This window comes from Chiloscyllium plagiosum, chromosome 8 (genome assembly GCF_004010195.1).
Source record: "Chiloscyllium plagiosum isolate BGI_BamShark_2017 chromosome 8, ASM401019v2, whole genome shotgun sequence".
NCBI lineage: Eukaryota > Metazoa > Chordata > Chondrichthyes > Orectolobiformes > Hemiscylliidae > Chiloscyllium > Chiloscyllium plagiosum.
Genome location: NC_057717.1, coordinates 99,738,678 through 99,762,364, shown reverse-complemented (window position 1 = coordinate 99,762,364; position 23,687 = coordinate 99,738,678). Strand labels below are relative to the sequence as shown.

The 23,687-nt window shown below is 45.8% G+C and overlaps 1 protein-coding gene across 2 annotated transcripts in view; it reads left to right on the top strand.

Moving 5' to 3' along the window:
• Window positions 1-4,488: 4,488 nt before the first annotated feature.
• The window catches only part of zgc:158403 (tetratricopeptide repeat protein 39A), a 74,432-nt gene continuing 55,233 nt past the window's right edge, over window positions 4,489-23,687 (top strand). The window contains exons 1-3 of one of the 2 annotated variants that reach the window (XM_043694877.1): window positions 4,489-4,957; window positions 18,647-18,819; window positions 21,456-21,560. In XM_043694877.1, coding sequence (XP_043550812.1) covers window positions 18,728-18,819; window positions 21,456-21,560 — 197 coding nt within the window. In that variant the 5' untranslated portion in view covers window positions 4,489-4,957; window positions 18,647-18,727. The remainder of the gene's footprint in view (window positions 4,958-18,646; window positions 18,820-21,455; window positions 21,561-23,687) is intronic. The other variant, XM_043694878.1, reaches the window with a different exon arrangement.

Below are 23,687 nucleotides of genomic sequence, written 5' to 3'. Positions count from 1 at the left end.
CACTCACTTTGGTTTTAGTTATTGCCCCAAAATATTTCTCAGGTGCCATAAAAACCATTTCCTCATTCCTTTCCTCCTCCAGATGTGATGATTTTCCCTGAAACATCACACCTCACCCCTGCCTCCCTGGACAGAGGAGATGGCAGTGTAGTAGCATTGCACTGGATTAGGATCCACATCCCCAGGCTAAACAATCTGGGGATGTAGGTTTCAGTCTCACCGTGAAGTTTGAGTGCAGATAATCAATCTGGAATTGAAAGCTAGTAAAACCCCATCTGGTTCACTACTGCCTTTGGTGGGGAGTGGGGTGGGGCAACATTGGGGCTAAATAGCCTGGATCTTCAGCTTTAAAGAGAGGCTTTTAAAGAGAGGTTGGTTAGAGTTCAGGAGAGGTACGTTGCTGTGAAAATGAGGGATAGAAATGGCAAGGTTAGAGAACCATGGATGACAGGTGAAATTGTGAGACTAGCTCAGATGAAAAAGGATGTGTACATAAAGTCTAGGCAACTGAAGACAGATAAAACTTTGGAAGAATATTGGGAATGTAGGACCAATCTGAAATGAAAAATTAAGAGGGCTAAAAGGGGTCATGAGATATCTTTAGCAAACAGGGTTAAGGAAAATCCTAAAGTCTTTTATTCATATATAAGGAGCAAGAGGGTAACTAGAGAAAGGGTTGGCCCACTCAAGGACAAAGGAGGAAAGTTAAGTGTGGAGTCAGAGAAAATGGGTGAGATTCTTAATGAGTACTTTGCATCAGTATTGACTAAGGAAAGGGACATGATGGATGTTGAGGTTGGGGATAGATCTTTGAGTACTCTAGGTCAAATCAGCATAAGGAGGGAGTAAGTGTTGGGTATTCTAAAAGGCATTAAGGTAGATGAGTCTCCAGGTCTGGATGGGATCTAGCCCAGGTTACTGAGGGAAGCAAGAGAGGAAATAGCTGGGGCTTTATTAGATATCTTTGTAGCATCCTTGAACATGGGTGAGGTCCCAGAGGACTTGAGAACTGCTAATGTTGTCCCCTTGTTTCAGGGTAGCAGGGATAATCCAGCTAATTATAGACCGGTGAGCCTGATGTCAGTGGTAGGGAAGCTGCTGGAGAAGATACTGAGGGATAAGATCTATTCCCGTTTGGAAGAAAATGGGCCTATTAGTGATAGGCAACATGGTTTTGTGCAGGGAAGGTCATGTCTTACAAATCTAATAGAATTATTTGAGGAGGTGACAAAGTTGATTGATGGGGGAAGGGCTGTAGATGTCATATACATGGACTTTAATAAGGCGTCTGATAAGGTTCCCCATGGTAGGTTGATGGAGAAGGTGAAGTCACATGGGGGTCCAGGTTGTTCTAGCTAGCTGGATTGGAGTTCAAGCCAGGCAAATGCAAAGTGATGCATTTTGGAAGATCCAATTCAAGAGCGAGCTATACAGTAAATGGAAAAGTCCTGGGGAAAATTGACGTACAGGGAGATCTGGGTGTTCAGGTCCACTGTTCCCTGAAGGTGGCAACACCGGTCAGTAAAGTGGTCAAGAAGGCATACAGCATGCTTTCCTTCATTGGATGGGGTATTGAGTACAAGAGTTGGCTGGTCATGTTACAGTTGTATAAGACTTTGGTTTGGCCGCATTTGGAATACTGTGTACAGTTCTGGTCGCCACATTACCAAAAGGATGTGGATGCTTTAGAGAGGGTGCAGAGGAGGTTCACCAGGATGTAACCTGGTTTGGAGGGAGCTAGCTTTGAAGAGAGGTTGAGTGGATTAGGATTATTTTCATTAGAAAGACGGAGGTTGAGTGGGGATCTGATTGAGGTCTACAAAATCATGGGAGGTGTAGACAGGGTGGATAGCAAGAAGCTTTTTCCCCAGAGTGTGGGACTCAATTACTAGGAGTCATGAGTTCAAAGTGAGAGGGGAAAGGTTTAGGGGAGATAATGCGTGGAAAGTTCTTTACACAGAGGGCTGTAGGGGCCTGGAATGCATTACTAGCGGAGGTGGTTGAGACAGGAACGATAGCATCATTTAAGATGTGTTGGAGAAACTAGCCCAATAAAGCAGAGATCACAAAACACAGATCGAAGTGAAATTAACAAACAGCTTATTAACACAGTGATATAGTGGAAGGGAAATGGACTAAGCTGAAACAGCACAGGGAGTCTGTCCAGGTAGCTGAAACCTTCTTCCTCGAATTGAAAATTAAGCCACATTTTATAGGAATCTTGTACAATGATGTTAATTAAAAACAAGGAAAATACAATATATTTGATAATTAAGTAATCCAGTTACAATGGTAATAACTGCAAAGCAGTTATAGAAGAATGTCTTAATTGTAGATACAATGGAGCATCCTGGCATCAGTTTTTAATGGGATAAGGAGATTCAATTTCTCTTTGACGGTAGGTGAGAATGTCCCTTTTAAAGCAGTAAGGTGTTTCCATTGTTTCTCTCCTGTGAGCCAGGTACTCTGGTGCCTCTCCATCTGACCTGTCCTTTGTGTGGTTTTGGTATCACTAGGGTATGAGATTGCCCTTAGGTCTTTGGGACAGCTATGTTGATTGGGTCCAGGAAGCTTATTGTCAGTTTGTCTTGGGAAGTGTATTTCCCTGGTCTGTGAGTGACTATGTTCATGTCTGGTTTCTTTTGTCAGCTTGTTTGGCCAATGCTGAAGCATTCTGGGTGTTTCTTGTATGGTTTGGACAGGCTTGATTTTCTGTGTTCCCTTTGGCCATGCCATGGTAGGCAGGGGGGCAGATCTTTTCCCACAAGATGTATCTAGACAGAGACGTGAATGGGCAGGGAGCAGAGGGATACAGATCCTTAGGAAGTAGGTGATAGGTTTAGATAGAGGATCTGGATTGGCTCAGGCTTGGAGGGCCGAAGGACCTGTTCCTGTTGTTGTTTGTTCTTTAAGGGCCCTGCTGCTCTGGGGGCGGGGCCTGAGTCAGCAACACTCCCAGGGCCCGTGACTTCGGTCCCTGTCACTTAAATGTGACTCCAGACCCACAACAATGTTAAGTGGCCCTCTGATATTGCCTAGCAAGCTTCTCAGTTCATGGGCAATAGGTTCCCGCATTTTATTCATTCGTGGGATACTGGCTGAGCCCATATTTATTGCCCGCCCCTAGTTCCCTCTTGAGAAGGTGGGGGTGAACTGCCTTCTTGAACCGCTGCAGTCCACCTGCTGTGGGTTGACCCACAATGGCCTGAGGGAGGGAATTCCGGAATTTGAACTCAGTGACCATGAAGGAAAGGCACCAAGTCAGGACGGTGAGTGGCTTGGAGGGGAACTTGTAGGTGGTGGTGTTCCCATGTTTCTACTGCCCTTGTCCTTCCAGATGGAAGTCTTCGTGGGTTTGGAAGGTGCTGCCTAAGGAGTCTTGGTGAATTTCTGCAGTGCATCCTGTAGATAGTGCACACTGCTGCTACTGAGTGTGGGTGGTGGAGGGAGTGAATGTTTGTAGATGTGGTGCCAATTGAGCGGGCTGCTTTGTCCTGGAAGGGGTCATGCTCCTTGAGTATTACTGGTATATGGTTGGGTACTTGTCACTTTTCAACCCAAGCCTGGATACTTTCCAGATCTTGTTGCAATTGGACACGGAGCAGTTTCAGTATCTGCGGAGTTGTGACTGGTGCTGGACAGTGTGTATTCATCAGCGACCATCCCCTCCCTGGCCCTTATGAAGGTCATTAATGAAGCAGCTGAAGATGGTTGGGCTTAGGACACTATCCTGAGTCAGAAGGGTTAGGGTTTGGGTTTCAAGACCCACCTGCCCCAGAGGTGTACAATTACAATGCTGAACAGGCACATTAGAGACAGAAACAGAAATTGCTGGAAAAGCTCAGCAGGTCTGGCAGCATCTGGTGGAGAGAAATCAGAGTTAAGGTTTTGGGTCCAGAGACGAAGGGTCACTTTTAAAGTACCACTTGGGGGCGGCATGGTGGCTCAGTGGTTAGCACTGCTGCCCTACAGCACCAGGGACCCAGGTTCGATTCCAGCCTCTGGCGACTCTCTGTGTGGAGTTTGCACATTCTCCCCGTGTCTGCGTGGGTCCCCTGCGGGTGCTCCGGTTTCCTCCCACAGATGTGCAGGTCAGGGTGAATTGGCCATGCTAAATTGGTCACAGTGTTTGGTGCATTAGTCAGAGGGAAATGGTTCTGGTAGGGCTACTCTTCGGAGGGTCAGTGTGGACTTGTTGGGCCGAAGGGCCTGTTTCCAAACTGTAAGGAGTCTAACCTAAAGTTCGATTTCGCTCTGCCAGACCGGCTGAGCTTTTCCAGCAACTTCGGTTTTTGTTCTGATTTACATCATCCGCAGTTCTTTCGGGTTTTGATCAGAAAGGTGGTGAAGGGTTTATGCCTGAAACCTCGATTCTCCTGCTCCTCGGATGCTGCCTGACCTGCTGTGCTTTTCCAGCAACACACACACTCTCGGACTTTGGTTAGGAATTACCTAGCGTGAGGATGCCTCCCTGGAGTGTTAGAGACTCCAATCAGGAGCAGACTGGCTCCCCCTAATTCCCATTGTCTGTGAGGAAAGCTGAAATAATGAAAACCAGGCGCGGATGAGGGATACAGAGATTCAAAAGAGGCCGCTTTTGAAACAGGTTGGGGGGGGGAAAGCTGTGGGTGTGGGGGTTTGGAGATGCTGTTTGCAGCGACAGGCGGCCGTCGTTACCTCCCTTAAGAGACAGACAATCCCTGGGAAAGCGAGCAAGTTGCAACTGCGGTGGAGTGGGGTGGGGGAAGGCTGGATATATTTTCTGGGCTGCGTTCATTCCCCCCCCTGGAGGAGCTGCAGGGAAAAGTTGGCGGGGCACCGTCTCTCCCTCCCCCGCCCTTCGGACCCAGCACATCGACTCCTAACACGCCGGATTCCTGGTTCCGAAGTCACTTTCGCCTCGACGTTTACCGGAGCGGCTGCAAATGGCAAACTGCAGGGAGTCCCCACCCGGGAGGCAAGTATAACAGGAGAGAAACAGAATAATGGAACTTCCTTCAGTCTGAGGCAAAGCCCTCACCCCTCACCCCTCACCTCACTTGCTGCCATCAAAGGGAAGTCGCTTGCAAATTTGTTTCGGGTCAGAATTTCAGGTCGTTCCATTTCGGGAGAAACAAAAATTCTCTGGGTGGATGCAAACGTGGCACTTTTAATCGGCAGAATGGAATCATCTCGGAATAAAGGACACCCGGGGTCCTGACTAAACCACTCAGGCACAATGGTCCTTTTCTATCCTGTTGGGGGGGTGGGGGTTACCAGTTGCTACCTGCAGCACCCCACCCCACTTTGAAAGGCTGATGTAGCAATTCCTGTGTACAACAGGTATAAGGTTGAGTCGCCATAATCCCAGGAAACTCTAGGGCCCATTTGTTTTATGATTAGATTCCCTATAGTGTGGAAACAGGCCCTTCAGCCCAACCTGTCCACACCAACCCTCTGAAGAGTAGCCCCCTGATTAACACACTTAACACTATGGGCAATTTAGCATGGCCAATTTGCCAGACCTGCACTGTGGGGGGGGGGGGAACCAGAGCACCCGGAGGAAACCCACGCAGACACGGGGAGAATGTGCAAGCTCCACACAGGCAATCTTTCATTAGTGTGTGCATGTGAGAGAGACAGGACTGGTGCTGAGTTTAACCTGAGGGTCACCCCTTGTATCTCAAACACCAAAGACGTGTTTGCAGAAAGTTACTCAGGACGAATTCCATGGTCTTTCAGTGGGTTCCTTGACCGGGTACAGGCAGAGAGATTCTTCCCCTTTGTGGGACAGGGTGCGATCTGGTGGCAGATGGCTCAGTGGTTAGCACTGCTGCCTCACAGCGCCAAGGACCCAGGTTTGATTCCAGCCTCGATCGACTGTCTGTGTGGAGTTTGCGCATTTTCCCCGTGTCTGCGTGGGTTTCCTCTGGGTGCTCTGGTTTCCTCTCACAATCGAAAGATGTGCAGGTCAGGGGGAATTGGCCATGCTCAATTGTGTTAGGTGCATTGGCCAGAGGGAAATGGGTCTGGGTGGGTTACCCTTCAGAGGGTCGGTGTGGACTTGTTGGGCCGAAGGGCCTGTTTCCACACTGTAGGGAATCTAATCTAATCTTAGAACAAAGGGTCACCCTTTTCCAGATCAGTGATGAGGAGGACGTTGAGGGTTGTGAACGTGTGGATTTCTTTACCGCAAAGGGCTGTAGAGGCTGGGGGTGGGGTCAAGGGCATTCAAGGCTCCACACTGTAGGTAATCTAATCTTAGAACAAAGGGTCACCCTTTTCCAGATCAGTGATGAGGAGGACGTTGAGGGTTGTGAACGTGTGGATTTCTTGACCGCAAAGGGCTGTAGAGGCTTGGGGGGTCAAGGGCATTCAAGGCTGAGTGTGATGGATGTTTCATTAGTGAGGGAATAGAGGGTAGTGTGGGGAAAGGGCAGGCAAGTATCTGAGGATGGCTGACAGACCCGATGGGCCGAATGGCCCCATTATGTTCTGGTTCCTGTGTTTTTTCATGTGGGGTGGGGGAATGGTTGAATTTGTTCCTGTTTTCTACCCCCCCCCCAGCTGTTATCAGGATAGGATGGCAAGAGGTGAAATTGCTCCATGTAGCAGGCTTGCATTCATATAGCACCTTTTGATACCAACTGGCACTTCACAAGAATGCCAATTGGCAGCCTGGCACTGGCTATGGATGGTGTTGGCATGTTGCCATTCACTCTGGAGAGGGTGGCATCCAGTGGTGACACTCACGTTGTACCTTGGATCTGCGGACAGTGATGGGAGAGGCCACAGTTTCTTCCCATCACAGGATCAACCAGGGATCTCTCTGGATCTTACTGCTCGCCGTTGGAAGGATTTGCGGCTTTGTTTGGCCACAGGTTCCTTGGCTGTCAAGTCCTGGCATGGGACTTGAACCACGGACTTTCTGGTTCAGAGGCAGAGGTGGTAACTGCTGTGTCACAAAATCTCTTTGTTTGCTAGTATCGAGACTGGGAAATGTGACCAACAAAATCTTAAACAGAATCAGGCAGAGGTTGAAAATACAGGGAGGGAATTCGAGAGCTTAATGTCAGAGCAGTGAAAATCATAAGGTTGGAGTAAAAAGTGTACAACAATCCTTGGACAGAAATATGATACAGCCAGTAATTTTACCTACCACATAGCTGCACCTGCCAACTACCTGGAGAGAAAATGGGAATCTGTTGTAAGAAGGGAGCTCTTCCATTTATGTAGCATCCGATTTTAAGGGAAGGTGACGAGACTGTCTATCAAAACAGAAACTTAATCTCCCCACACTGCTATTTATTGCTCAGTCATTTGAATGCTGGTTACGACTGTTGTGGATGAGATGGAGAGTTCCAATAACATTGAAAAGACAGGTCTCCCAAGTTGAGATGGTGGATGGACTGGAAGGGAACTTGAGGTGGTGCCTACTGTATGTGCTCTCTCCCTCTGGTTGGGAGAGGTCAGAGCTTTGTAAGAAGCTGCAGAGCATAGTACACAGCACCACGGTGGAGACATTGACTGATTAAAGTTCAGGCCGGGGGGGACTTCCGCTGCATGTGAACATAGAAATGATTGCAGTAATCGGGCCATTGATCCTCTGATGTTTGATATGATCATGGCTGATCTGATTTATTTTTAATTCATTCACAGTTTGTGGGTGTCACTGAGTAGGGTCAGCAGTTATTGCCTGTCCCTAATTGCCCGGAGGGCAGTTAAGAATCAACCACATTGCTGCGGGTCTGGAGTCACATGTAGGCCAGACCAGGTAAGATGTCCTTACCTAAAGGGAGCCAGGTCAGTTTGTCCCCAGACAGTCAGCAATGGTTGCATAGTCATCATTAGACTTTTAATTCCAGATTACTTTCTCCAACTTGAATTCAGATTTCACCATCTGCCAAGGCAGGATTCAAGTTCAGGCTAATAATCCAGTGATAATACCACTCAGCTGTTGCCTCCCCATTGTGGGCTCAATTCCATTACCCTGTCCACTCCCTATAGCCTTTAACTCCCTGTCAATCAGAAATCCCTCTAAGCCAGCATTGAAAAATACTCCATAAGCCAACCTCCGCTGTTCCGTAAGGAAAACACCACAGAAGAAATACCGTCAGTTTTCCTCTGCCCTGTCATAACATTTTTTCCCTAAAACTCTGTCCTCTAATCTCTCCCACAGTTTCCTTTTAGAAACCAACCTGTCAAGTCCCCTCAGGATTTTAATACAGAAACATAGAAATTAAGACCAGGAGTAGGCCATTCGGCCCTTAGAGCCTGCTTCTGCCATTCAATAGGATCATGGCTGATCATCCAGCCCAGTCCCCTGTTTCTGCTTTCACCTCACACTTTTGACTCCTCTAGCCCCGAGAACTATATCTGAGTCCTTCTTGAAAGCATTCAATGTTTTGGCCTCAACTGCTTTCTGTAGCGGAGAATTCCACAGGCTCCCCCACTCTCTGAGTTTTCTTCATCTCATTCCTAATTAGCCTTTGATTGTGACCCCTGGTTCTGGAGTCTCCGATGATTGGGAACATCCTTCCTGTGCTTACCCTGTCTTGCATGTTTCAATATCTCTCACTCTTCTAAGCTACAATGGGTACAGACCCAGCTATCTCATTAAAACAATCCATTTGTCCCAGGAATCAAAGCAACAAACCTTCTCTAAGCTGTTACAATTAAATCCTTTTTTAAGTTAGGAGATAGGGACTCTACACAGTACTCCAGATTTGATTTCCCCAATGCTCTGTACAATTGTAGAAAAAGATTCCCTATTTTGATATTCTATTTGCCTTGCATTAAACATTTGATTTTCCTTCCTACTCATTTGCTGTACCTGCATACTCTGCACTGCTCTGATCTGCACAGCGCTGTATTCCTTCAGTGTTAAAGCAAGCAGGGTGTACTCCAGACTGTGGCTTGTAGCTGTTGGAAGGGGATTTAGTGAGTTAAGGAGGTGATTCAATGTTGATGCCATTTTTGCATGAAAGGGAAAGTGCTTGGATTTTCTCATCTCAGGTATCTTGTATTGAAGCAGTTGATAGCACATGCATTCCTGAGGATATGGGGTCAAGGCACAGTGGTTCACTGCTGGTTTCCTCCGGCTGCTCCAGTTTCCTCCCACAGTCCAAAGATGTGCAAGCCAGGTGAATTGGCCATGTTAAATTGCCCTTAGTGCTCAGGGGTATGTAGGTTAGGTGCATTAGTCATGGGAAATGTAGAATAATAGAGTAGGGGAATGAATCTGGGTGGGAAACACTTCGGAGGGTCGGTGTGAACTTGTTGGGCCAAATGGCCTGTTTCCACACTGTAGGGGTTCTATGATTCTATGAGGGCTACTTCAAAGACTTAAAATCCTCAGCCAAAGCCTGAGTTCAATGTCAGAAGAGCCTCCTTTCAGACTAAACCCAAAAAAGTGAATACAATAGTTGCTATTTCAAAGTGACTATTTGGATCCTGATGTGTATCGATGCTTTAGCCAACACCCAAAACAAATGTTTTACTCATTATCTCTTTGTTGTACGTAGGAGATTATTGTGTGCAAATCGGTTGCCACGTTTCCTACGTAACGACAGTATCGACACTTCACTGCTTTACAGTTAAGGAAGCGCTTTTGGAGACATGAAGGCACAGCATTAATGCCTGTCTGACCTTTATTGGGAATTGCCTGATCGTATGAAAGTTACTTTCCACTTAGCCTATATGTTGTGTGTATCCACCTTGTATTTTAGAACATTGAGAGAGCCACTTTAATGATTTATTATGGACAGAATTTAGATGGTTTCTTATTACCCACGATTGGGATCCTTTGTATCAAAGTTATGTGTTGTCTTACCCCTTTGAATATGTATTTCAATTGTATGAAAACAGCAGCAAGCTTTTGTGAGTTTAAAGTAAAGGTAATTTATTCCCACACATTGACACCAAAGTGGACACGTCTCACAGACACACACACACTCGTATGTGTCCGATATGGATGAAGGTAGTTTGTTATTACAGGTCATAGTTTTTGTACTCTCTGATGTATGTTTCTAGTTTCCCACTGTAGTCTTTTGGATGGTGTTGATGTTTTAAAGTTGGAGTGAGGTTTGTAAAACAAAGGATTCTCTGTGGGTTCTGAGGCCTGTCTTCGAATATCCAGCAGTTTGGTTCAGGGGTGAAACTGAAGCTGGAATAAGTTGGGCTGAGCCCTTCTCTCTATTGGGGTGAATCTGCACTTTCAAGGTAGTGTTGTTAATTACCTTGGTTGTTTGGCGACTTGTGGCTAGTTTGTGGTCGGGCTTTTTGACTGCTGATCTATTGGCCGAATTAACTAGGAGCAGCTTCAAGCTGATGGTTTAAAAAAATCAACAAATTCAAGACTTTTTTTTAAAAAAAAAAGGATGTGTTCATGTTGCTTCCAATATCATGTGGTGTGATGTGGTGTGTTTAACACCTTGTGGGTTTGAGACTGTCATATAGAGTTGTACAGCATGGAAACAGACCCTTCGGTCCAACTCGTCCATGCTGACTGTGCCCAGTCTTTGAACATGTTGATTGAAAGTTCAAGACACAGTGGATCATGACAATACAAATCTTAGTCCTGGTGGTGTCAGTTCTGTGCAAAGGAAGATGCCACAAGCAAAAAAATGAATGATCTGAGAATCCCTGTTGATGTTGATGAGGGAAGGTTTAGTCATTAAGAGAAGTCCATGTTCATCTCAATGTACCATGAGGTTGACCTCGTCCACCTGAGATATCAGAAGATGAGGGTTTAATATTCCAAACAAAACAAATAGGCATCTGTGACAATGCAGCATTCCCTCACAGTGGCGTTGGAGTGTCACAATGGATGACCTGCTCAAGTCTTGGGAATGGGGTGTTTCACATTTGAGTGGGAACGTTTGCTGGGAGCTCATATTCATTAGCTAGGAGCTGAGGGAGTGGGCTCGAGAGGTCGCTGGGAGGGAAGCTAAATAAAAGTGGAGTCACTCAGCTTCGCCATAAAGCAGTAGACAGTTTTTGAGCTGCATTTTTATGGATGAGTTTTGTCTAACTTGTGTTACAATGTTAAAGGGAGCCAGGGTGGTGATAAAGGACATAAAGGGGGCCCGTGAGAGCATTGTGGCTGATGCTTTGACAGGGCTGCAGAGTACAGAATGTTGGATTGTGAAAATGAAGCTCCTCTACCTGTGGCCGTTGGATTGTTAAACTTCGTGCAACACTGCAAGGATTCCTTCTTGGTCAACGCTCTTTCTCCCCCAGGAACATCACACGAATCAGACTAACTCTCTGCTGGTGGATTGGGTGGTTGGCTCACTGTGGATTTGAGGTGAAGATCGGGCATTGGGGGAGATGAAGGGGTTTATTGATGGAAGAGACTGCATTTGGAATTTGAGTCTGAGCTAGAAAGCGATCTGCTCCATGTATGGGGAAGGATTCACTCGGTGTGACTGCCTTTTGCCAAAGCCCAGCTCAGAGACTCCAGGACCAGGTTGGGCATTTGAGCACAAAGGTTGACACTCTAATGCTGTTCAGAGGGAGTGCTCCGCTGTCTGAAGTGCTGTCTTCCAGATGAGATGCTAAACTGAGATTCTGTTGCCCTGCATTCATGGCTGTAAAGGATCTCTTGCTGCTGTTCTGAAGAAGAGTAGAGGAGTTCTGGCCAAATGTTGTCCCTCAGTCAACAACCCAATGCAGCAGATGATCTGGTTGTTAAACGCTGCAGTTGGTGATAGCTTGCTGTGTGCAAATTTTACAGAGACACCGCCTTGTCATTCCTGATGAAGGGCTTTTGCCCGAAACTTCAATTTTCCTGCTCCTCGGATGCTGCCTGACCTGCTGTGCTTTTCCAGCACCACTCTGATCTTGACTCTAATATCCAGCACCTGCAGTACCCACTTCCGTCTGTGTGCAAATTCCCTGCAGCATTCCCAACATTCTAGCAGGTGACTCACTGCCTGTAAAATGCTTTGGGATATTTGGTGGTTGTGAAAAGCTCAGTATAAATACCCATCCCTTAACCCCGCTGGAGAAGGTGGGGGGGAGCTGCCTTCCTGAACCACTGCAGTCCGTGTGCCACAATGCTGTCGGGAGGGAGTTCCAGGGTTTTGACCCAGCGACACTGAAGGAACGGTGATAGATTTCCAAGTCGGGATGTAGTGTGGCTTAGAGGGGAACCTGCAGGGGGGCGGTGTCTCCATGTGACTGCCACCTTGTCCTTCTAGGTGGAAGAGGTGATTGGTTTGTAGTGTGCCCATCTGAACCCCAGTTGGTTTACTGTGAGACCCTGAGAGGGCATTGCACAGACACAGGAAATCCTAGGCCAGCTGCAGATCTTGACCCATGTCACACAGTGGTGTGCTACGGAAAGGCCACATTTGAAAACTTACCCTCCATTGGCATAAATAATACAAACCACGCAAACTCACTGTGTGAGAATGTTTGTGTCCATGTTAGTAATTGTAGGATGCCCCCTTCTTTAGCTAATTCAGTGGAAAGCACTGACACAGTTGCCTGACACTTCACGTTGTTTCACAGCCCCGAGAGAGTGCTACATTGGTGCAGATACTACGTTGGGGGTAAGGCTTTTTAAACTGCGGACCCCATCTGCCTGATGAGAGGACTAAAAGCAGGAAGGAACTGTATTAATGTTTGGTCAGGTTTCCACTTTCCATTCCATTCCCTACAGTATGGAAACAGGCCCTTCAGCCCGATAGGTCCATACCGAACCTCCGAAGAGTAACCCACCGAGACCCATTCCCCATATTTATCCTTGACTAATGCGCCTAACACTATGGGCAGTTTATCATGGTCAATTCACCTAACCTGCATATCTTTGGATTGTGGGAGGAAACCGGAGCACCCGGAGGAAACCCACGCAGACACGGGGAGAATGTGCAAACTCCACACAAGCAGTCACCGGGGGCAGGAATTGAACCCGGGTCCCTGGTGCGGTGAGGCAGCAGTGCTAACCACTGAGCCACCGTGCCGCCCCTCTCACAGATATGGTGTTGTGTGCAGTTCTGGAATCCACACCAGAGGAGGGATGTGATGGCACTGGAGAGGGTGCAGAGGTGATTTACCAGGATGTTGCCTGGCCTGGAGTGTTTCAGTTATGAAGAGAGATTGGACACATTGCAGTTGGAGACTGATAGGGGACATGATTGAGATACAGAAAATGATGAGGGGCAAAGACAGGAAAAAACTTTTCCCCTTGATGGAGGAGCTTAATGGCCAGGGGAATAGATTTAAGGTAAGGGGCAGGAGGTTTAGAGGAGATGTTAGGAAAAGCTTTTTCATCCAGAGGGTGGTGGGGATCTGGAACTCTCTGCCTGTCCGGGTGGTAGAGGTAGGAATTATTTAGATGTGCACTTGTAATACCAAGGCCTACAAGATTACTTAGAATCATAGAATCCCTACAGGCCCTTCGGCCCAACAAGTCCACACTGACCCTCCGAAGAGTAACTCACCCAGACCCATTCCCCTACCCTATTACTTTACATTTACATTTACCCTGACTAATGCACCTACATATCCCTGCACATTTAGATTCACCTGACCTGCACCTCTTTGGATTTTGGGAGGAAGCAGGAGCACGCATAGGAAACCCACGCAGACATGGGCAAACTCCACACAGACAGTCGCCTGAGGCTGGAATCGAACCCGGGTCTCTGGTGGTGTGAGGCAGCAGTGCTAACCACTGAGCCACCATGCAGCCCCAAAATGGAAGCACCCAGAATGGGGCTCAAACCCATGGTTCTGAGGTTAAGAGTCTCATGCTCTGCCGACTGAGCTAGATAGGCCAGGTTATGGGTCAAGCCCTGAAAAATCAGATTATAATGTAGAATTAGAATTAGCTTGACTGTCACATGTACTCAAATGAGTACAGTGAAAAGTTTACAAGTCACCGAGGTTCTGAAGTACAAATTCTTACACTAATTAGAAAAATAAAGAATAAGAAGTCCAGCATTGCAGATCGTAGAAATACATTAGAAAACAAAAATTAGACGTTCAGAATAACCGACCTTCCAACCCAGAATAGTTAGGTGGTTATTTTTGACGTGATGGGCCAAAGGGCCTTTTTCTGTGCTGTTGACCTTTATGAGTCTAATACTGGAAAAGGGAAGACTTGCATTTAAATTGCACAACTGGTGACCATTTTGAGGTGCAGTCACTTTTGTTTTATTCCGTTATTAGATTAGATTCCCTACAGTGTGGAAACAGGCAGGATTGAAGGGCCGAATGGCTTACTGCTGCTCCAATTAACTCTCCAAGTCACGCCTGATAGGTTAGTATTCCACACTGCCATTTGAAGAGTCGGGAATTCTCCAGGTATCTTGAGCAACGTTTATTCCTTAAAGGGACAAATTAATCTGCCGATTAACACATTGCTGTTTTTGGGATTTCTCTGCTCCTCCAATGTTATGATGTGGAGATGCTGGTGTTGGACTGGGGTGGACAAAGTTAAAAATCACACAACACCAGGTTATAGTCCAACAGGTTTATTTGGAAGCACTAGCTTTCGGAGCGCTGCTTCTTGGTGGCAGGACCATAAGACACAGAACTTATAGCAAAGGATTACAGTGTCATGCAACTGAAATAATATATTGAACAAACCTAGATTGTTGTTACATCTTTTAGAATGGTTTTTAAAAAATAAAACCTTAAGTTATCTCAAGAATGTGATTTAAAAGAAGTTCTGGATTTACATTTTAATGAACCGAAACCTGCAACCCATTCTAAAAGGTGAAAGACTTAACAACAATTATTCAATATATCATTTTACTTGCACGACACTGTAATCTTTTACTATAAATTCTGTGCCTTATGGTCTTGCTTCACAACCACCTGAAGGAGTTGTGCTTTGAAGGCTAGTGCTTCTGAGTAAACCTGTTGGACTGTAACCTGGTGTTGTGTGATTTTTAACTTTGTCCTCCAATTTTAGTCTGATTTGTGACCTAAAGCTCTGGGTATTTATTACAGACTACCAGAGCTGCCTCAGTCCCTACTGCCTGTTTCTAACCCACATTAGCTCATTCTCATGTGAATGGCACTTGCGACTTTGTGACTGCCCAGTGATTGTGTTGCTGTCTTGTGAAGTCCCAGCCATGTGATCGGTTTATTAGCTGGCACAACTTTCCTATAAAGCTCCGATTTAGATCTTCACAGAAGATATTTCGAGCTGCTGAAGTGAGTGATGATTTTTTTTATTATTCTGTTGCCATGAGCCTGGAAACTGTGGGAAGAAAGTAGTTTCCAGAAACAGTTTAACAAGGTCATTTGTTTCCCTTACTCTTTATGGGATCTTCCTATGCAGCATAGCAAAAGCAGTAATGACTCCACTTAAGAGTTAATGTGAAGAGCTAAGTAAAAATGCTGTCGGGACTATTCCAAATTGTTTCACATTTCACCAGGAACTCAAGGCTCAAAGGTCATTACTCCATTTGTATTTCCACATCCAATCCAGCTTTGTAATACTCTTTCGTGGGAGTTAGGCATCTTTGTCTGGGTCAGAGATTGAGAGTTTGGAAGATGCTGTCCATGTAGCTTTGGTGAGTTGCTGCAGTGCATCTTGATTTTGGATTGGCGATGAAGAGAGTGACTGTTAAAAGGTGGTGCATAGGATGCCAGTTGGAGTGGATTGTTTTGACCTGGATTGTGTCAAACCTTTTCAGTCCTGGAGGATTGGGCTCAACTCTGATTGTCAAAACTGGTTGAATTTGAATTCAATTAGTACGGGTGGAATTTAAGGCTAGCCTCAGTAAATTCAGCCCATTCCTGAAGAAGGGCTCATGCCCGAAATGTCGATTCTCCTGCTCCTTGGATGCTGCCTGACCTGCTGCGCTTTTCCAGCAACACATTTTCAGCTTTAGCCTCAGTAAAGGTGAGTACGACAACTATCGCTGATCGTTGTAAAAGCTCATCTGTTTGTTAATGCCCCTTCAGCGAAGGTGAACTTCAGACCTTTCCTGGTGTAGCCTACATGTGACTCCAGGCCCATTGCAGTCGGCTAAACCAATTGGTTCTGGATGTAGAACCTCAAACTGAGCTACAAATCTTCTCAAAACTCGCTAAATCAATTGGTGGCCACCGACCAAAGAACTTGCCATGAAAGAGCATCACATCTGAGCTCTCTCTTAAAGTCTCCAAATCTCCTCGAGGTTACTTTGTCCTAAAACCCCTGGCTTTTTTCTAGTTCTCTAACACAAGGTTGTCAACTGGAAACCTCTCTTTCTTTCCCCTCTAACCATAGACGTTGTGTGAGCCACTGGGAATTTCTGCCACTTGCTTCAAGTTCCCAACATCTTCTGATATTTTGCCTGATGTCAACCTTTTTTTTTGAGTTCTTTCATTGGCCATAAACCAGTATTTGTGGCCCTTCCCTGTTAGGCCACTGGAAGTTAGTTAAAGGCTAACACATATCTGTGGATATGTAGGCCTACCTTCACATTGTAGGCCTGACCAGGTAAAGACGGCCGATTTCTCTCCCTGAGGGACAGTAGTGAACAAGATGGGTCTGTTGGTTGTCATGTGGGAGTAGCTTTAAAGTCCAAATTTTACTAATTGAATTTAAAAAGCGCCAATTGTGATGGCGAGATGTGAAACTGTGTCCTCAGAACATTTACCTGGGCCTCAGGATTGATAATCTGGTGATGTTGCCATGGCAGCCTCTCTAGATGGCAGCAGCACTGTATGACCTTTGGGACTGTCACAGTTGAACCTGATCATGACCTCCCCATTCAAAACCATGGGACCTCTTTGCTTCTCTGGACTTTGGTGAGGGGCTCCTGTGACGAAATTGTCTTTGTTGTGATCGGTGAACTCAGCATAAACAGTGAGTGAGGCCTGAGTGCTATAAGGTCTGTTTGTCTCAGCTATTTGGCTGTCCTTGCCAAATATACCATTAGAAAACCTGTCTGGGTCTATAAATGGCAACAGAGGAGGTGCCAACTTGTCATTTTTAATCAAGACAAATGGCTTACAATCTTCTTTTTCTCCCGAGAAAACAGATGAAATGTAATCTCTGCAGCCCTCGTTTCCATTGCCAGAATCCATTGTAATAAAAATTGAACTTGATTAATTCCATTTTCCTTTGAACCAATTGTACAGCCCACATTAATGTTTACATGAGGGTGGGGTGCAATGTTGTTCTAAAAGACCAGCTGTTGTGTAATATTTATTCTTGAAAAGTTGCTCTAATGTTTATCGTACCCTTCCTAAGCAGAGAAAGATGACTTGCTTTGCACCCGGTCCAAAGAGATCTCGAGGAAAACTTGCATCTAGTCAGTCTCCCCGTAATTTGTCAATGCCTTGGCCTCTCCTGGCTCCTGTCCAAAGCAGAGAGTTGATTAACACTTCATGTAGCGGATACAAGAACAGGCCAGAGGCTAGGTATCCTGCAGAAAGTCACCTCATCTCTCCCATCATCTACAGGGTAAAGGTCAGGAGTGTGGTTGCATATTCTCCACTGGTCTCAGCAACACTCGTGAAAGAAAGTAAAATTCAAATTAAAGATAAAATTCGGGGTGGTGTGTGACTTGGCGGGGAACTAAATGAGGGTATTGACATGCACCTTCTGCCCATTGCCCTTCCAGAGGTAGAGGTCATGGTGTTGATGGAATGTCCTTGCTGCAGTGTGCCTTGTTGATGGTACACACTGCTGTCACTGTCGTGGAGGGAGTTTTTTTTTAAAAGATTCCCTACAGTGTGGAAACAGGCCCTTTGGCCCAACAAGTCCACACCGACCCTCCGAAGAGTAACCCACCCAGACCCATTTCCATCTGACTCATGCACCTAACACTGTAGGCAATTTAGCCTGGCCGATTCACCCTAACCTGTACATCTTTGCACATTGTGGGGGGAAACCGGAGCACCCGTAGGAAACCCATGCAGACACGGGGAGAATGTGCAAACTCCACACAGACAGTCACCCGAGGCTGAAATCAAACCCGGGTCTCAGGCGCTGTGAGGCAGCAGTGCTAACCACTGTGCCACCATGCCGGCTATTAAAGGTGGTGGATGAGGTGCCAATTGAGTGGGCTTCTCTGTCCTGGATGGTGTCAAGCTTCTGGGAGCTGCATCCATTAAGCCGAGTAGAGAGTATACTGCAGACTCCTGACTTCGATTTGAGATGAAGAATTGTCAATAGGTGGTAGTGTTTTTGGTTGGGGGTGGGGTGCTTGGGTTTGTGTTACAGTGAGAGCTGGAGAATTTATTGGGTCAAAGTAAAGAGAGCTTTATTCTGCATTAGTGCTTGCGTGTCCCGTCACACAATTAGCTTTTCTATCTTCAAAAGCCTCTCGGTCAGTGACGCCCACATCCCATCAATTTAATTCTTTTAATAATCTGCAGTCTAACTGAGCAGGTCAACAGCTCAGTGCTTAGCATTGCTGCCTGGCAGCACCAGGCTACTAGTTTTGATTCCAGCCTTGGGTGTTTGTCTGTGTGGAGTTTGCACGTTCTCCCAGTGTCTGTGTGGGTTTCTCCGGCAGCTCTGGCTTCCTTCCACAATCTAAAGATGTGTAGGTTATGTGAATTGACCAGAGGAAATTGCCCAGAGTGTCCAGGGCTGTGCAGGTGGATGGATTAACCTTGTTGAATCTGAAGTGGAGGGGGGTGTCCGGGTGGGATGGTCTTCAGATAGTCAGTGCAGGTTTGATGGGCTGAATGGTCTCTTTCCATGTTGCAGATTTCTATGAAGTCCGTTCTTGAGAGGCAAGTACGTGTGACTTTAGTGAGTTTGAACTCTCCATGTCGTTCATGAGTTCTGATGCTTGCCAGAGGATGGGATATTGGAGATGGAAATAGGAGAATTTGCAGTCAACCATCAACGATCCACACACCAGCTTTCATTAATCTGAGGTGCATTTGTCATCTTTTGGCTCAGGTTTGGTTGTCTCTCACACTTCCATTTAGTGTCCACCTCAGATTAAATTCACCCCTTGTAGTCATGTTTTGTAGCTGCACCAGCTCGACATCTCATTTTTAGGAATGGTTGGTCCTGCTCCAGGCAAGCCCTCCTGCACTCTCCATTAAAGTAGGATTGATCCCCTGGCTTGATGGTCATTGTAGAGCGGGGATATGCTAGGCCATGAGGTTGCAGATTGGGTTCAAGTACAATTCTGCTGCTGATGGATGACAGTGCCTCATGGAGGCCAAGACTTGAATTGCTAGTTCTGTCCAAAGTCTGTTTCATGGAGACAGTGAGAGTGCCAAACAATGTAATGTAGGAGTTATCAGTGTAAAGACGGAGCTTTGTCTCCACAGGGACTGTGCACTGGTCTCCCTTATCGATACTATCATGTCGCACCCTTGTCACTCTCAATGCTTCCTCCAAGTGGTGTTCAACTTGGAGGAGCACTGATTCATCAACCGAGTGGAAAGTTGCTTGCCCATTTTTGACGTGAAGCCATGAGACTTCATGGAGTCCTATGTCAATGATGAGGAGTCCTAGGGCAACTCCTTAACCACGTAACCAAACTGCAAGAGAATGTAGACATCGGAATGCATTCTTCCAGAACTGCTGAATTCCTTTTGTGGAGGTGCGAGGACTTTGCAGAAGTGAAGTGATGTTATTCTCTCATCTTTTTCCACCTCCTTAATGATGTGGGAGTAGGTGGTGTGATGCAGCAGTTTGACAGTATTGCAGACAGGCAAACCACAGGTAAATTGTATGGAGATTTTTATTGCCTATAATTAGCAACTTGTCTCAGGGGTAGGTTGAGTTAGTAATAAGACAAACAGTACATGTTCTCTTTAAGTAAATAACTTTTGTTGGTTGATTAGCAGTTATGTATCTCTCAACATGTGTATGTATATCCATGTGTGTGTACATGTATTTGCATTTATATAACACCGTTAATGACAGTAGAATGTCTCAATGAGTTTTGCCCAATGACGAACTTAGTGGAGTGCAGTCAGTGTTATGGTGTGAGGACTAATTTGCACACAGCCAGCTCCCACAAGCAAGCTTTTTTGAAAGATGTGATTTGGAACTGCTCCAGAGTGCAGCAAATTTTGGGAAATTACCCCAAGTAAAAATAAGGTATGGCTCAGGTACAGGCAGCTGGGATCAAGGGAATCCCCGGAGATATAAAGGGGACACAGGAGTTTACTGAAGAAGGAAGTTAGGAGGGTGAAATGGGGGCACAAAATAGCCTTGGTTAAGAAGATTAGGGTGAATTCAAAAGATTCTTTCAGTGTATTAAAGGAAAAAAGAATAACTAGAGAGAGACTAGGAGCTGGGGCAGCATGGTGGCTTAGTGGTTAGCACTGCTGCCTCACAGCGACCTGGGTTCACTTCCAGCTTTGGGCACCCCTTCAGAGGATCAGCGTGGACTTGTTGGGCTGAAGGGCCTGTTTCCACACTGTCGGGATTCTATGATATTGACTACAGGATGCCAGGAAGATTTTCTCCCCTCTATTTCCAGATAATTCACATTTACAATTTACCTCCATCTCAGACAGTCAGGGGCCTTGGCATTGTTTCCCATCAGAACAGCTAACACTGCAGTGCCCTCTCTCTGTGTCAGCCCATGGTGTGCGACTTGAATTTCCAAAGACTGGGACAATGGAACACTGGCTGACACACAACCAAATCAAACTCAGATGGAGATAATTTTTTTTGTAGCAATTTTATAAATGAAGCACTCTTGGTGAAAGCAAAGAGCTTATTGTTTGAATAAGACATTAAATAAGATAGTGGCTAGGTAACACCAAATGTAAAAGCTTTGTAGAATGAAGGTGCTTGATAATATGGTGATGCAGCAAATGGAGATTTTTTTGTCATTTGTGTGATGTGGGCATTGTTGACTGGATCTGCATTTATTGAGCTGCTGCCTTGAACTGTTGCAGTCCACGTGCTGTCGGTTGATCCCCAATGCTGTTAGGGAGGGAATTCCATGATATTGACCCAGGGACAGTGAAGGAACAACAATATATTTCCAAGCCAGGACGGTGAGTGGCTTGGAGGGGAACTTGCAGCTGGTGGTGTTCCCAGCCCTTGTCCTTTGAGTATTTGTGAATTTGGGAAATCATGTCTAAGGAGCCTTGGTGAACTTCTGCAGTGCATCTTGTAGGTGGTACACACTGCTGCTACTGAGCCTTGGTGATGGACGGAGTGGATGTTTATGGATATGATGCCAATCAAGCGGGCTGCTTTGTCCCGAATGGTGTTCCAACATTCCTATTTTCTTTTGTTTTTCCCTCTTGCAGTCATTTGTTGTGTGAGCTGAAAGCAATTTGTTGGAAGTATAAATAGGGAACTTTCACAAGTGCAATGAATGCTGGGATAGCTGCACCTCCATAGTTTGTACCTTTCCCCTCACACATTGCCGAATGGGAGCACAGGTTGTCCTGAAAATTTGTGATGCAGTACACAGGTCCATTATCATGAGGATATTGGTGTAAATAGTTTTGTACCCCAGCGGGGGACCAGGAAGGTGGAAGTAAACTGTAGATAATATTCTGATTTCTTCTTTTCAATTTATATTTTGCAGTTCTTCAATGGTAGACCTGAAGACATCGCTGGATGAATGTATGTCAGCTATGGACTTGTTTCTTAATAACCAATTCAGTGAGAGTCTGGAGATGCTGAAACCAAGGTAAACTGTTGAAAGAGAAACATCAACTTAATAACCTTTGCACCCTGTCCAGTTTACTGTTTGTGACCACCTGGTCGGTGCCACATTGTCAGAGGTGCTGGTCTTGGGTCTTATCTGTCTATTTCTGTGGTTCTGCTGGATAGATGATTTCCATGGCTCTGTTTGAAGGTTGGAAGGTAATCCTTTTGGAATACCAGGCACAGATGGAGTACTCATTTATGGTATCTTCCTGTTCACAAAATGGCTACCATAACTGAAATGGCGCCTTAGAGTAATTTATCACGCGATATGCTGCAGGACTGATGTAGGAAGATAGATTGAATCGATCAGGACTACATTCATTAGAATTTAGAGTAATTGAGGGGAAATCTCAGTAATTGAGGGTAAAAGTGTAATAGGGAAAAAAGTGTAATAGGGAAAATGCAGGAAGTTCATTCCTGACGACTGGGGAGTCCAGAACCAGGGGTCATGGTCTAAGGATACAAGGGCCATTTTGGACTGAGGTGGGGAGAAATGTCTTCACCTAGAGAGTGGGGAGCCTGTAGAGTTCTCCGCCATAGAAAGATGAAGCCAAACCATTGATTGCTTTCAGGAAGGAGTGATTCCCTGTTTTTTATGTCTGTGTTTCTGTGGATGTCTTTGAAGTGTGATATGTTGCTGTACCAATGTATAAGCTTTTAAGCTAAAGTTGATACTTGTATTGTTCAGAACTGGTTGCTAGAAATACCAATATTAAACTAGACTTTGCTCTTGTGGTAGTTGCTTTTGACTGGCAGAGACAAGTGGGGCTGTAGATCTCTGTGACGCTATGGCTGTCTAGAGTCATAGTCGTACAGCTCGGAAACAGACCCTTTGGTCCAACTTGTCCATGCCGATCAGGTTTCCCAACCTGAATAGTCCCATTTGCCTGTGTTTGCTCTATATCCCTCGAAATCTTTCCTATTCATGTACCTGTCCAAGGGTCTTTTAAGTGTTGTAACTATACCTGCATCCACCACTTCCTCTGACAGTTCATTCCATATGCGCACCACCCTCTGTCCCTCAGGTCGATTTTAAATCTCTCCCCACTCGCCTCAAATCTATATTGTCTGGTTTTGAAGTCTCCGAACCAGGGGACCTTCTGCTGCCTTAAATATATTCAAAGACTCTCTTCCTGAAAAGACAGTGGAAACAGAGTTCCAAAGACGCATGACCCTCAGAGAGAGAAACTGTCTCCATGCCTCTGCCTTGATGGTTGACTCCTTTTTCAGGAGTGATCCCTAGTTCCAGATTCTCCCACAAGAGGGCACATTCTCCCCTGTCATGACCTCTCCGGATCGAGTGCGATTTGATCAAATCACCCTCTTCTATAATCCACTACATTCCTAACCAGTCCAGCATATCCTTGAAAGAGAAGCTGCCAATTACTGAAGTCTAATGATAAAGTCGGAGAGTCATAGAGATGAACAGCACGGAAACAGACCTTTTGGTTCAACCCATCCATGCTGACCAGATATCGTAAACTGACCGAGTCCCATTGCCAGCATTTGGCCCATATTCCCCTAACCGCTATGGACGATAATGGAATAGTGTAGGTTAGATGGGCTTCAGATTGGTTTCACAGGTCAGCGCAACATCGAGGGCCAAAGGGCCTGTACTGGGCTGTAATGTTCCATGTTATATCCTCTGGGAAAAATACATTTCACCCTAAACACGTCCCTCATGATTTTATAAACCTCTATGAGGTCATTCTCCAACACTCCAGGGGAAAAAAGTCCCAACCTTTTCAGTCTGTCTTTATCACTCAGACCCTCCTGTCCCAGTGACATCCATGTCAATCTTTTCTGCACCCTTTCCAATTTAATGACACCCTTCCTGAGGGCGACCAGAACTGAACAAAGAGACCTTGGAGTGCAGGTTCATAGCTCCTTGAAAGTGGAGTCACAGGTAAATGGGATAGTGAAGAAGGCGTTTGGTATGCTTTCTTTTATTGGTCAGAGTATTGAGTACAGGAGTTGGGAGGTCATGTTGCGGCTGTACAGGACATTGGTTAGGCCACTGTTGGAATATTGCATGCAGTTCTGGTCTCCTTCCTATCGGAAAGATGTTGTGAAACTTGAAAGGGTTCAGAAAAGATTTACAAGGATG